A 15,548-nucleotide genomic window follows, 5' to 3' on the forward strand; every position below is an offset into this window, starting at 1 on the left:
TCTCCCATCCCCCCACCCCCCATGACCTTTATCCTACAATTGGCATTTGTTGAGCCACTTATTCTTCCTTCCCTCATTTCTACTTATACTTTCAGTTTAAGATTAATCATTATAAAAACTATGGATGTATTTTGCATGGGAGCATGCACATATTTGTATTCAAGAGTGTGTGTGTTACGTTTAAATGTTGAGCTGAATTTAGTTCTGGAACAGCTCCTCTTCCCCTAACTAAAACTGTACCAGTGTTCCTTCTCTCACATACCTGTGGCATCCATCCCAGTGGCCAAACAGGAAACGAAAATTTAGTTTCTGCTTTCCTCTTCCCCTCATCTAGCACGCCTTACTAATTCAAACTCATTCTCTCACTCCCTAGTCTCTATCCCTATGACAACAGCCTAAACGAACAGCCTAACTCCTTCTGGCTAGACTCTTAGCATAAGTCACACTCCTCCCCGGGCAGATTAGGTTATAAAATTAGTTTATGGCTCTTCCTGGCCTACTGGCTGAAGTCCTATCTATAAGGTATAACCCACAAGGTCTTTGTGACTGTTTTCTGTGCTGGATACTGCTGGGCCCTCCAGATCCACTTCTCAGCCCTGCTCTAAGGAAGCTGAACGGTGCAAGCTGCACCAGCTGGGCTCCCTTCCCTCTGGGCTTGGCCAACGGGAGTCATGGGCAGGAGACGGGAGGGAGGAAGAACCTGGGGCCCCTATCTCTGGCTCCTTCCTTGCCAGGTAGTGGGGGCTACATTAGCTCACCAAGGCCTCAGTGCTGTAGGACAGACACAGAGTTCTAATAAGGACTCCCTCCTCCAAGTGATGCTAACCCTGGGAGAATAGGGAGCCTCATTATCTCTTCTTGGTCCTCCTTACTCCTTCCCACACCTTCACTGAACTTTCTCTGCTAACCCCGGTTGATTGAACTCTCTACTTCCTGTGAGTTCCCTGACACTTTTCTATTATTTCCTGTAACTTGAGATTTTTAAAACCAAGCAATCACTCTGTTTTAGACACACCAATCATTATATGTATGGTTCTAGAACATGCCATGGTCTTTCTTGACTTTGTCCATGACATTCCCTCTAAATGGTGAAGCCCTCCCCTCTTAGTCTGTGTAGAATTAAGAAATTCTCCTATATCCTGTTCAAGTGTCACATATGCCAAGTCTTTCCTGGGCTCCCACCAACACCTGAGAAGTGTCTCATGGGCTGAATTTGTCGCCGTGTTGCGGCATATTGGATGCACTCGCTGCTTCCACGCTGGTTTTCCTCATTCTGCACTGAGTTCCTTGAGCGCGGGGCCTGCGTTTTAGTCGGTGTTCATCACTAGCATGCACAGCACTGGGTATTTGACAGGCAGGCACTACATTTCCAGATGAGGAAGTAAGGCTCAGCACAGCCTCATGAGGAGCGTACGTGCAGGAAGGGGGTTGCCGCTGTAGAAAGTTCTTGTATGCTCAGTCAGTTTCTTAATACGATCTAGACTTTTTCTATTTGGAAAAAAGAATCTTCCCCTTTAATGTAATGTATAGGAGAAATAATTGGGAAATCCCTCATGGCACTGAAAGAGAGCTGTAGATAGGAGAAGGAGCCAGAAAGCAAAGAAGCCTCTTGATGGCTGGGGCGCTTATCACCTTCTAGCATAATATGAAAGTACAATAGTTACAGATGCGTTGATTGTCTGACTTCTCTCGATAAGCTCCCTGCGGGCAGGGATCTGGCTGCTTTGCTCACGGCTGTATCCCATGAGCCTGGTGGCATACATCAGACAGCCAGTGTTTGCGGTAAAGATGAGCAGGTGAAGAATGCTCCGTAACTACAGAATTAAGTTCAACCTAGTGAATAAAACGTGGGGTCTGCAGCAGGACCCCTCCTATCCTGGCTCCATCACGTACTGGCCTGTTGTGAGGATTCAGTGAGCCCGCAGATAAAGTGTGTAAGCCCACCGTGCCAGGCAAAGACGAAGGACTTGAATGTTATCCAGTGTGGGCACCACTGTTGCTACCTGTCCTCTTCCTTCCAGCAGAGGGCGCAGTGGGGACACGAGGGTGCATCCTCACCAAGGGCCTGCAGCCCCGCACTGCCCCGGCAGAGTCCCTGGAGCTTGAGCCCCTGTTCCTGCGCCCTCTCCTCAGTCCCAACAGTTTCTTTGTCCCTCTCTCTCTCTTTTTTTTTGTTTTGTTTTGTAGTTTTTTGTTTTTTTTGTTTTTTTTTTATATGACAGAGACACAGCGAGAGAGGGAACACAAGCAGGGGGAGTGGAGGAGGGAGAAGCAGGCTTCCTGCGGAGCCGGGAGCCCGATGCGGGGCTCGATCCCAGGACCCTGGGATCATGACCTGAGCCGAAGGCAGACGCTTAACCATCTGAGCCACCCAGGCGCCCCGTCCCTCTCTCTTTTTCTAATGTCAACCCCCACCGTGCTGTTGTCTCTTCTTTTTCCTGGGATAGAAAGGAAGGAAAGACATTCTCGCACCTGTGTTTTTACTTCCCTAAGTATTCCCTGAGCCTGAAGTGTCAGCATTACCTCTTCACATGCAAGATGCCTTCTTCTGTGTTTCCTGGTAACCTATACATTGGACTCTCTGCCCCAAAGAGATCGTAATCTTCTCCAGAGAAGGGATTGTGTTTAATTGCACCCCTCTGTGTACGTGGCTTCAGAGGAAAAAATTGCTGAACTAAATCACTAGGCCACCTACCCTTTCTTCATTACTGGCATCCTCGCTGAGGCCGCTCAGGACGTTCTCCACACGGGCCAGGCGCCCTGAGAGGGAGAGCAGCAGGTTTACCACCTTGTCCAAGTCCCCGATGAACATCCTGTACTTGTCAAACTCATTGGGCTTGCAGAGCTCGCTGATCAAAGCCTCCACCTCTTCCCCCAAGGCATTGTTGAGCTTGATGTCCATCAACAGACTCCCTTTCGCTTCCTGGAGGGTCTCAAGCTTGTGGGTGAGGCTTCCAATGAGCTCGGCCTGTAATCGCAGAGGAGACACACAGCGAAGGTTAGCCAGTGGAGTTGTCAGTGGAAGGAGGATTGACTTCTCCCAGCCACATCCTGTCTTTTCAGGGCTCAGCTGAAGGTCCCCTACTCTGTATGGACTGCCCCCCAACATTAGGCCACAATATTCTTTCCTTTCCCTGACTGTCTACAACTGCCTTTCTCTGAGTCTATGCAGTCCTCACAGGCCAACGCTTGACTAGATGTCACCTCGTAATGTTTCCCAGTCGTCATACTACATACACCTCTGCCTTCCCAATTGGCTTGTTAACTCACTTTTGAAAGGCTTTTCAAGACATGCTCTCTTTTGATCCTCACTACAGTAACACAGGCAAGTAGGGTAAATATTTCTTGTTTTACAAATAGAGAAGCCAAGAGTTGAAGGAATTAAGGGACTTGCCCAAGCTCAGAGAGCTGAGTTGAATCTTAATGCTAGTTACCATTAACTAGAGCAGTTACTATGTGCCAGAACTCTAGGTGGATTATCTCATTTAGTCATCCCAACAGTCATGCAGTAGATACTATTTTATCCACATACACAAGGTGAAGAAACAGACTTAGGTGAGGTGATGGGCCAAGATGCACGTACCATTAAGTGGGGCTGCCCTGAACTCAAGTCAGCCTGATTTTAGCAACTACCTTGTACGATTTACCCTTGTGAATATTCACTGAGACCTTTATCAGAAGTCAGCCCCATGATCTTTCCACTGCACTCCACGGGCTCCAGTTGCCTGAGCTACATAATTTGCCATCTTTATTGCAAATTTCTATACATATAAACAGTTAACACAAATATCCAATATATTTAATTGAAGGAATGAAGTACGGGTCTTAGTGGTTTCAAGTTTGACTACATTTATATTAAATGTCTACTACTTTGCTATAAGAGAAATTAAACTTTGTGATTTTTAAATTAGTCTTTCGTTTTTTCTCTTAGCCTAAGATAGCCAGATGGAGAAAAGACATAATCTTTTTTTGGTTAAAACCTATTTCTTTAACCACTAAAATTGTTCCAGCTCAAAAAAAATTTTTTATGCATATATATAAAACCAAACCACGTGACTTCAATTGGAAACTTGGTAAAAAATGATCACAATTTTTTGATGTTAGACCAAATCTTCATTTTTAGAGGAAGGAAAAGAAAGCGGAAAAATAGAAAAAATTTTGGCTCACAGAACTGAAGGGTCCTGAGGACTTTCTGTACAATTTCTTCATCACCAGAAAATGCAATAATCACAATGATATGGGGAAATATTTATTTCTCCATGATGTGCCCATCTTGAAGCTGGGCCATCAGAGGTACTTCAATCTTCCAGTCTAAGTAAGGTTCATAATGTCCTTGAAATGACCAAATTCTGGCTTTCATGGTGACAGCTTGTCTTCTCGACTTGCCTAATCCCAAAGGCTAAAGGGTGACTGAAATATTCCCATCTGCTGCACTGTCCCATCATGGCTTATCATCTTTGGCTTTCCTCAAGCTGTTTAGTTAAGACAAAGTCAATCAAGGATAATTTTAGTAGTGCAAAAAGCTGTACAGTCTATATTACTCCCCAACAGAGGAGTCTGAACCCAGAAAAATGCAGGCGGGAGAGGATATTGTTTCATTTTCCAAAAAAACCCCCACCAATTCTGGCTGGCAGCTCTCGTATTTGCCTGCTACACAACCAGCTAAGGAGCTTCAGCAAAACACCCAGCAGGGTCTGATGATCCGTTCCTATGAAAAGAAGAGCAAGGAGACTCGGATAGAAAGCAGTAGGAAAAATAAACACTGCCTGCTATTACATCTTCCCACATTCCTGTTGGACAGGGTTAAGAGAAGTCAAACGTCTTTACTGCTGCTTTTCAGATAGACAGAGGCTGACCTCTGCATGAAGTCAGCCCAGGACTTACAGGCTGCGTTTCCTGGGCTCACCACTCTCAGTGTCTCCGGATGGCACCTTCTCAGAGAAAACCAGTTGCACCAAATCCAAAGAAGCAGGTGACTACGCAGCAACACTGCTACACTCTAGCCTCACGAAAAGGCCTCTGATTATTCAAATGTTGTGGGATCCATTTCAACCTCATGTCTTGAGCAGTTTCTAGAAAAGTCTTTTAAAGAAACTAAATAGAAGAAAGGAAAGAGGGTAACGGCCTCGTGTTTTTTTCATTCCTAGAACTGTGGCTTCTTTGGAAACTAATATTGTGTCATTGGTTTTGGAACTCAAAGCACTTTTGTTAATAATTTAATTGGTATCGTTAAAAAAAATCCTCATCGTGGCCTTAGAAGCTGATATTTTAAGGGACAAGCGTGCTGATTTTGAATCTGTGAATGAGCAGTGACTGGTTAGGAGAAGTCTGCCCTCACGTGTTGGGCTAGGTTTCTGCTGGACTCAGCTCACCAGCGCTCTCGGGCTCCGATGCAGGCCAGCAGCGAGCTACCGAGCAAGCATGGCCCGGTGGGCGAGCCCCAGGCCAAGAATGTGACACAGCTGAACTGCAGCCAGGGACCAGGCTCAGCAGTCTAATCCTCCGTCTGTCCTCGGCACCACACCCTGTTTTAGTTCTCAAAGACACCGATGCTGGGCAGAGCCGCAAGCCTCTCTGTACAGGAGCTGATGTGTACACGGGGGCTTCATGGTGTAAGAAGGAATGGAATGAGATCAAAGTGTCTGGGAATGATGCGGGGAGGATCCTGTGGGATGAACCAGTACCCACTCTGTGGCGTTCTGATTTCTGAAAGCTCTTTGCTGGGCTGTAATGTCATGTATGAGCACATATGGCCAGGTTGGGATACGTAAGTTACTGAGCAGTCACATCAGTCACGCCTGGCCCAAGTGGTGCATATTTGGGTGGCATTTGATTTTTTAAAAAATTTTTCTAAGCCTTTAAATTATGGAAATTTGGCTTCAAAAAATGCAGTTAAAAGGGATGTGAGTAACTGAAGGCAACAAGGGAAAGTTAGCTGTACCAAACAACCATTTCTCTGCCAGGCAGACCTCTTCAAAAAAAAAAAACCAAAAAACAAAACCCTACCAACTCCTATCTACAGAATTTGCTGTGGCAGAGACAATAGAGGTCTTTTTGGAGGGGTTTGTTTTAGTAACATACTAGTCTCTCGGGAGCTACTTAATTTGCAAGATCATTGACATTTATTCCCTTAACTTCTCAACGGGTGTAAACTGTTAGCATGGTCACCGGGTGTGAGATGCTATTTATAAAGGTTCTTTCTCTAAATATAGTTTAACAGACCCTCCCCTCCCACCTCACCATCTGTTTGTAGCAACCCTGCTGGGCCCCTTCCCGCCTCTTCACTGCTCCAGGAGTCAGGAGTGGAGGCTCTGACAGAAAACTCACCATCGGGCAAGCTACCTGACCTTTTGGGCCTCCGCTTTCTCACTCAGAGCAAGGGGATAATAATACCTGCCTAAAGCTAATAATGTTTAAATATTAAGCTTTTTCTCTGTGCCAGGCACTATTTAAGTGTTCTATTCGATTACTACTCACAACAACCCGATGAGCTAGGTACTATTATTATCCTGGTTTTACTAATGAGGAAAGTAAGGTGGACAGAGGTTAGTTAACTTGCCAGAGCCAGACGACCTGGCTTTTTTGATCACTACCTTAAAATAGTTTATAGGAATGTTATGAGGCTCAGGTCAGGCTTTTTGATCACTACCTTAAAATAGTTTATAGGAATGTTATGAGGCTCAAATACAATAAAGCTTGTGCAAGCATTCCGGGAAATAGAAAAGTACTGTACACATGTTTGCGTTATTACTACTTTCCGTGCTATCATTGATTTGGCAACAGGCTGAACAACACACACCCTCGTTGGAGGGCGACCCCTGCAGGGGAATACTAAGCTTCTCCCCTGCATGGCGACGCCACTTTGCCTTCTGCTCAAGGACTTGGGCTGACAGCATGGCCAATCACAGCACTACTAACACGGCTGGCCTCTGCCGGCGGACCATCTTCATCTCAAGTAAGAGTAATTCGGGACTCCTAGCCCCGTGCCTGGCGTTTGGGGGCAGAGTGGAGTTCAGACTCCTGCTAGTAAAAATGAGAAGGATAAAGGTATTTCAGCCATAGGCTTTGTTGTTGTTTCTTTGGTTTTAAATGGAAGAGGATCTAGGCAGTAGCACATGGTTGTTTTCTCAGCCGAATTTCATCCAAGAGAGAAAAGTCAGGGGTGATTTTTGTCCCAGTGACAGAAATGGGATCAAACCTCCACCCCCTGCTGGCTGACCTGAGCAAAACAGAAAGATCCTGGGGACTCAACTGCCATTTCAAATGTTCTCTGGCACATTCTCTGTCAAGAGTGGTTCTTTATCATTCATTTCCTCTCAGGAGGGCTTGTGATCAGAAAGCTGATCTATTACTCAGCATGGTCTCTTGGTTCTGGGTATCAGGAATCTCTGACACACAAGAAACAATATTGAATTTCTTTAAATTCAACTAAGCCCATCATCCTCCTTCCCTAAAGGACCTCCCTGTTTCAGTTAGGACAGCCATGTAGGCCCGGAACTCGAGAGGCAGCCTTGACCCTCTTCTCTCTACCATGCTCCACGTCTAATCTGTCCCCAGGTTCTGTCCACTTGGCTCCCCCCACCCCCTTTTTAAAAACCCATCTGTTTCTCACGGCTCATATTGCCCTTACACAGGTGTCCTCACTTTCCTGTAACGGCCTCCCAACAACCACCTCGGCCTCCGGTCTACCGCCACAGTGGCCAGAGACTGTTCTAAAATGCAAATGTGCCACAGCTGTCTCCCTCCTGGTACGTCCTGGGGAGGGGGAAGAGCGAACAACTCGTGACCTTGGCCAAGATGGCATACACCCACTGCAGCCTCCCTCCCCATTTGGCACAACTAACATCCCTGGACTCTGAAGGGGGGCTCTGTCAAGTTAAGGACGGCAGTGTGTTGGGGCAGGGAGCCAAATGTGAAGTATGACCCAGAGCGGGGGTTCATTTCCTGCCTCCCCCTTTGATGCTCTCGCTCTGACCGGTGCAGAAGTGCACGCAGAGTGTGGCAGCACAACTCTGAGAAAAGCCCTGCCTTTAAAACCAGCAGACCAGAAAAGGGGCCTCCGTGAGGTCAAGAATGGGGGGAAAATCCTGTTTGAACCGTCCCTTTTTTCTTCCCCTGGCCCTGGTTCCCAAGAGTAGCTCCCGTCCCCGAGCTGAAAACCGCAGGAGAAAAACCCTTCTTTCTGGTCAGAGGCACTGGCCTGAAGAGTGTCAGGGGAATGCCTCCGATTTCTTTTTTCTCTTTCATTGAGGGTGGTCCCGGTCATGCAGAACGGCACGGGCTGCTATAATCAGGAGAACTTGTCTTTCCAGCCAGAGGCCCAGGCAGAGAGGCCGCTGGGAGCCAGAGAATGTGGGGGAAAATACTGAATAGGCGAGATCTGGAAAGAAGATCCCCAAAGTCTGTATATGAACTGACATAAAGCCTAGGCTCAGACTCAAGCTGCACATGTGTAGGACAGAACCAAAGCAGCACAGCAAAGGCTTTGAGAACTGAACTATGATAGAAGCAACTACCCAAGTCCCAGACTAACCTCTGAATGGTGCATATTTGGGGACAGACCTGTACAATACAGCAAAGGCTCTGAAAACGGAAATGACATTGGAATCTGTACCCAAAGGTGGGACGGAACTTGTACTCTGAAGCTAAATAGTCCGCCTGCTAAAACAAAAACAAAAAAAATCCACATTCTTTAGAGGATTTTAACAGAACTCAGGGTCTCACAACATAATACCCCAAATGTTCAGAATACAATACAAAATTACCCAATATAAAAAACAAAAACCACAAACAGTAAAACCGTGAGCAGTTCCCAGGGGAAGACCATTAAACTGGTGCTAACCCTGAGAGAACCCCAATGCTGGGATTACCAAGGCCCTTAAAATAGCTTTTATAACTTTTCTCCATGGTAAAAGAAACACCCTTGGAATGAAGACATAAGTTGTTGGCAAAGAAACAGACACTACAAAAAACTAACTGAATGGGGACTACCCGGGTGGCTCAGTCGGTCAAACATCTGACTCTTGATTTCAGCTCAGGTCATGATCTCAGGGTCATGAGATTGAGCCCCGTGTCAGGCTCTCTGCTCAGTACAGAATCTGCTTTGATTCTCTCTCTCCCTGTCCCTCTGGCCCTCCACCCCCTCATTCTCGCTCTCTCTCAAATAAATAAAATCTAAAACAAAAAACCTAACTGAATAGAAATTTTCTAACTAAAAACTATATTTGAAATTAAGAAAATCACTGGCAGAATGAAGACAGACCTATAGAAATGATCCAATCTGAACAGAGCTTCAGGGACTTGTGGGGCAATATCAAAAGGTCTAATATTTGTAGTACTCAAGTCCCAAAAGGAGAAGAGAGATTAGTGCATAAAAAATATTTGAAGACATAATGGCTGAGAACTTCCTGAATTTGGTGAAGACATAAATTTACAGAATCAAGAAGTTCGTAAGTGCCAAATAGGAGAAACCAAAGAAAATCAGGCCCACACGATCATAATGAAACTGCTGAAAATGAAAGAGAAAAAAAATTTTGAAAGCAGCCAGAGAAAAACAACACATGGCATATAGGAGAAACAATACTTAAATGACTGTGCATTTCTCATCAGAAACCATGGGAGCAAGAAAGTGGAACAACAATTTTAAAGTGCTAAAAGAGAAAGAACAGTCAACCTAGAATCCCATATCCAGTGAGAATATCCTTCAGGAATGGCAGCAGAATAAAGACATTCTTAGATGAAGAATTAGGCTAAGAGAAACTGTCACCAGCAGACCCTATTCTAAAAGAAATGCTGGAGCAAATCTTTCAGGCTGAAAGACAGAAAGACCACAGAGAAATCTGGAACTTGAGGAATGAAGAAGAGCAACAGAAATGGGCAGCTGAGAGCCCATCTGGGTCGCTAATGATCTCTTGGGGAAAGCCAATTCTGAGAAACAACAGATTCTTTTTGCCTTTGGAAATATTCCATTAAGTCTCTAAGCCAAAGCCTTTTGGCCTTCAGAATAAAGAATCATGGGATCTGTTGAAGCAAATTTTTGCCTATTAGATATGGCAGGGTTAGGCAAATAATTTAAAATTCTAGTTATTAGACTGTCTTTAGTTATGTTCAGACAGAAGTTCAGACGATGAAAGGGTTTCATACCTTAATGCTTACATTTACTTGGAACGTTATAATCCATCATCTATGATGTATACATAAAAATATGTTAAAGTAGAATTGATCTCAAAGGCTAATTTCAATTTTTAAAAATATTTATTAATAAATTGGGAGTCTAGTTTCCACAGACTCTTGGTGAATTTCATGCCTAGAAGTATATCTCAGGTTATTAATAACTTTAAATATTAGGTAATAAACTATTACTTTGTGAAAGTTAGCAGACGGCTGTACTCTGCCTTGGAACAATCTTGACCCAGCATCAGTTTTTAAAATCACCCTTAGGAAAGTTTGTTGTATATCAGGAAGGGAACTGCATTTTCAACTCTCTGCTGAGAATACTAATAGATGCCTTCCCCAACATTGTTTAAAACTCACATATTTTCTGTTTCCAAATCAGATATGTAAATGCAAGTGACACTAGTGAAAATTCTGTCACACATGAATAAGCTTGTAGTTCATTAAAAAAAATCTCCCAGGGTCTTCTACTGCCCAACGGTAAGATCCAAACTCTTCAGCCTTTTACACAGAGCCCCATGTGACCTCCATGACCTTCTGGCCCCTGTGGAGCCTCCCAGCCTCATCGTCTGGGATTCATCGCCTTCCTTTGTGATCCTCTAAATTTGGTAATTTCTGACTGAGGCAGGGGCCTTTTTGTTTTACATCACAAAATATCAAACTTCTGGCAAAAGCTTTCTTCAGTGTACATACGCTCCCTGTGTTTTTCCAGGTTTTTTTCTAGGCCAGTCCTTTGTCTTGCATGCCTTGTCTCCTCCTCTCACCCTGACTCATTCTGATGACTTCAGTGTAAAATGTGGCAATACAGGTGTGAGAGCAGTTTTGTGGAAATAAAGATAATAGCACTATGAAAAACACAGCCCCCGCGTAACAAGAAGTGCTCGGTACATGGTACCTGCTGCTACTTCCTGTGAGTTTTCATCCTCTGCCTTTATATTCTTGGTCTAAAAATACTTTTGCCACATAATCATCAGAGTGAGAGGCTGATAATAAAGTGATGGAAACGCTTTTTTTTTTTTTTTTAAAGCAATGAGTAATTTGTCCCACTGCTACTGTAAAATAGGGTATGTCTACATGTAAAAAAAAAAACAAAACAAAAACCTGTCAAATATTCAGTGAAAGGGGTCATGACAATCTGGTACCTGTAATGGTGTTTATAGAGCTCCCTCTTTGGGATAAATATGGAGAGACCAGAGCAGGTGGGTTTTTTTTCCTGACCAGAGGACCCATTAAATGGGGGCATTTGGCGGCACTGAAGTAAGGGACGTGCCAGAAGGTGCCACGAGGTAGGTGTTCACACAGGAAAACCTTGGGCTGGGAGAATGTGTCACTAGAGTGGCCCGTCAGTGTGTCAGCCATATGCTCGGGGGCCCGCGGAGCCAGAGGACCTAGAGCAGTGGGAAGGGAGGAATCCCCCTGATGGAGGGGCTTCCAAAATCCCTAAATCCTCCTGCCCCATGACTCCCTGCTCCCAGGGTCTATATCCTGTGGTCTCAACCCACACCGAAACCAGAGAACTTAGGACACAGAGAGTAAATGAAATAGAATCACATAAGAAAGCTGCTCCTGAAATTGGTACCACTGAGAACCACTTACATTCCAAGCTCAGCAAGAGACAAGCTTTAACAAAGAATCCTTTTTCAGCATGCAGGCCTGACCCTGACTCATATGGAGAGCTGAAAGCAGGGGGGCAGGCAGGCGGCCCCTCTGGGGCTGTAGGGAAAGTGGAATGGCAAGCACTTTCTCCCCTGCAGGCACCGTGGGGCTCAGATCTCCAGGGTATGCGGGAAGACAGGCGGCATCACAGGCATTTGTAAAATGCTTTACATTTAAAATTTCTGTGGCAGTATCAACTGCTAACAGCTGAATTCCAATAGTGCTTCCAGGCTCTTTCCTGGGGTATTGCAGAGAGCGCTGGGGAACCTAAAGATTAACGTTACCTCTTCTCACAAGTGTCTTTTGACAATCGCTCTTTTCCCTTAAAGTTTCTACGTTTTCTGGTTTCCATGGTCCTTCTGACCATGAAACATGAAAGGAAGATGACCCCGACCATGGGCTTTGGCTGGTCAGCTCTGAGAAGAGTGTTGGGGTGTCTCTGTGTTGGATTAAGAGGCAGGGAACCTGGGTTTTAGTCTCAGTTATGTGACTTTTAGGCAGTAACCTTGACTTTTGTCATCTGTAAAACTGAAAATGACAGGAAAGCTGTGAGAAATCACTGAGTGCCAAGAAGCTGAGGGTCCAGTGACGGTACGGGCAGGACTGGTGATGTGACAGGCCCTTCTCACTCTCCTGCCCTAAGGGGCCAGTAGCCTTGCTAGGACCTTGACTCTCTTTTTGGGGAGAACACAGGCCCCAGTTCTTCCTTTACCTTCTTTTCATTGACATCCACCGGCTCCTCTCCCTCGTTGGCCTCTTCTGGCATATCTTTGATCTTGTTCAGAAGTTCGGCCTTGGGAGCAGACACACTGTAGTAGGCAGGGCAGGTGACCAACATGCCCACTGCTTCCTTGTCTTCACTCCTGCACCATAAAGAACAAAAAAGTTCATAGCACATTCCAGGAGCTTCATGTCACCACCTGCCTGTCCATTCAGAAACGTGTAAAAAGTTCTATTCAGTCCCTTCCCAGAGATCAGGATGAATAAATATTTACTAAGGAGCAACTACTCTGCATAGGGCTCTTGATTCAGGCAGACCTGGGCTGGAAAACGCCAAAGGCAGTACCATGGAAGAAGCCTGGGAGTCAGGCTTATGGATCTGCCAGTTGACTCTGGGCGAGTCATTTAACCTCCCTGCGGGTTTCTCCTTCTGTGATAAATATAAGGATGGTGTTGACTCCCTATTTCACAGACCACGGGGGAGCTGTGACTCCATGACTGTGAAGGTATTTCCAAGGTGCTGCACACATCTCAGATTGCAGGTTGTTACCTAGTCTTCCAGGGCCACCATAATCTTCCTGACGCCTGCTCTAATTGCTGCCTGGACACTTACCACTTTTCCGTCTCATGTAAGCATGATGCGCCAGATGAGCCTAAGAGACCTAGAGCCTGTGCTGGTCAGTGAGGACAAGATGTGAAGTCGACTCCTTAGTTACACAGCAGGGGTTTTGAGAGTTTGGAGAACAAACCAGGAATTGAGAAACCCAGTATCTAGTGTTCTCTGTTTTACTATAACCAAGCTGTCTCTCAGAGTATAGGTCAGATGCTACCAGTTGAAGAAATGACACTGTGGAAGTGGGTTAGGTTCTCTGGGAGAGGTATTTCAATCTGGTGACTTTATTTAACATCTAGGCCATCGTTTTACTGAGGAATAAAGAACCACAAAAAAAAAAAAAAGTCATTTTTACTAGTTTCCTCCTTGCTAGGACTATTCTTCTAAGCAATATAGTTTAATGATAAATGTTCTAAGCAACATTTAATTCAGTTAATTGAAGAAACTGGAAAAGGTCTTTTGATACGCTTTTCCCCCAGATATATTCATTGCATTACAAATTGGCTTCGCAGGCATTTAATTAACTACCCCTCACAAAGGCTCTTTGCCGAGTCTCACGCACAACAGGGCAATGCTCCTTTCCACCAGAAGATGGCACATGCCACCCTTTTGAAATTTCTCCAGAAGGTCTCTGCAGCAAAAGTTACATGACCATTTCACTTCTAAATTGACTGAGAGAACGCTAGGAAATGCTTTGCTAAGGATGTATTTGTAAGTTCCTTTGGACTTTCTAAAGCAAGTGGTCAGAGAACAGAATGAATGGAAGCTCCTAACTTTGATCTACTACAAACACCCATACTTAAGTGACTGGCACACCCACAGAGACACATCTTTGGGTCCCTCATGGAACCCAGTGGACTGCCCTGCACATTGTAGGAACTCAGTAAATGTTTGCTAAACACATGACCCTGGATAAATCACTTCACCTCAGTTAGTCTCTGCCAAGTCTGAAGAAGGGGATGGATAAGGGGATGGTTCAGGCCTCATATTAGGAGAGTCTCCAATAAACATTCAAAGAGCTCATAAGGACTCCATAACTCTTTCCTTTCTCCCCCTCCCGCAAATCAAAACATAGTATTCCTGTTAGTAATTTAGTTAGGATTAGTTGGAAATTTCTAAAAGGCAAGACCAAATTTAGATGAAATGCTGTTTTTATTTAGTCTAGAAGCCACTAACTGTGGAGTTCCAGTCCATCAATCCACATAGCTTTCACTGAAAATTAAAAAGAAAACAAAAACCACCCTAAACCTTTCCCATAGTCATCCTTTAAGGAAATCAAACATGCAAGAAAATACTGCAATAACCCAGGAGAAAGCAGAAGAATGGCAAATAAGACGGCTCACCCCGGTGCCTGGGGTCTGGGACGCATCACACCATAGTAAACACACGCTCAGGGCGGCTTCAGGAGCAGAGGCTCACCAGCTGAACAAAACCGTAAGAGCGTGCCCACATTCTGGTCTTTCTTGCTGTTCAGGATGAAGCGAACATCCATCCTAACTCTTGAAACGTGGATGGATGTCAGTGTAGTAAATAAACCCATTTGTCTAGGCTTCATCCTTCTTACAGTCTGTGCTCACCTCTGCCTTGCGGAGGCCTCTGATGGGCTCACTCCCCCTGCCTCTCTCCACACGGACCCCTGGGGGGCTCTCTATCCAGGTGACTCTGACAGAGAATGGGCAGTTGCTTGCTTACTGAGTTGGGGGCACTGTAAAATCATTAAGAGAGCGGGCACGGTCATAGTGCCGAGTTCAAATTCAGATGCCACCACTCTCACATGTTCTAGGACTTTGGTTGGGCATGGTCTTAATTTCTCTGTGCTTCAGTTTGCTCACTTGTAAAAGGGAGATAAAGTTGGTAGCTATGTCAGAAGGTTCTTGTGAAGACTAAATGAAATAATGTTTATATAAAAAATTAATACAATGATTAACACAAAGAATGTGAACAATATTAACGGTATTAATGGCAGTTGTCACCACTATTAATAAAATAATATTATTATATTATTATTAACTGACTGCTCTATTCTTTATCCTTTCTGATGGACATGGCGTGACTTTGATAAGAAAGCTGACCACAGCCTGTCCATAGTCCAGCCTCTTTCTGAAACCCAGAAGAACACAATGCCTCTGTGGTAACCCCCTCTAAACACCACAGGAATGATGTACCAGGAGCATTTTTGTTGTTGGGCAAGTGCCTGGTAACTCAAGGGCGGTCAGTCCCACGTCCTACTCCTCAGAGCCATTCTCCTAAGACTGAGATGGAGTGTCACTTTTGGGTCGGAATCTCTGGAGGCAGGAAAACATCAGGAAGGTTGTCCTAGACTTACCACCACCCCCATGGAAGGAGTTTAAATGTAAGTTTCTTTGTGGGTATTGCCAGGGACTTA

The 15,548-nt window shown here is 45.0% G+C and overlaps 1 protein-coding gene across 1 annotated transcript in view; it reads right to left on the reverse strand.

Moving 5' to 3' along the window:
- Nucleotides 1–52: 52 nt before the first annotated feature.
- The window catches only part of SHROOM3 (shroom family member 3), a 242,243-nt gene continuing 226,747 nt past the window's right edge, over nt 53–15,548 (reverse strand). The window contains exons 10-11 of the mRNA XM_081813144.1: nt 12,542–12,735; nt 53–2,968 (exon numbers count right to left, since the gene is read on the reverse strand). Coding sequence (XP_081669270.1) covers nt 2,675–2,968; nt 12,542–12,735 — 488 coding nt within the window. The 3' untranslated portion in view covers nt 53–2,674. The remainder of the gene's footprint in view (nt 2,969–12,541; nt 12,736–15,548) is intronic.

Source organism: Leptonychotes weddellii, chromosome 2, assembly GCF_054177405.1.
Source record: "Leptonychotes weddellii isolate Sample4059 chromosome 2, ASM5417740v2, whole genome shotgun sequence".
In the NCBI taxonomy this organism is placed as follows: Eukaryota; Metazoa; Chordata; class Mammalia; order Carnivora; family Phocidae; genus Leptonychotes; species Leptonychotes weddellii.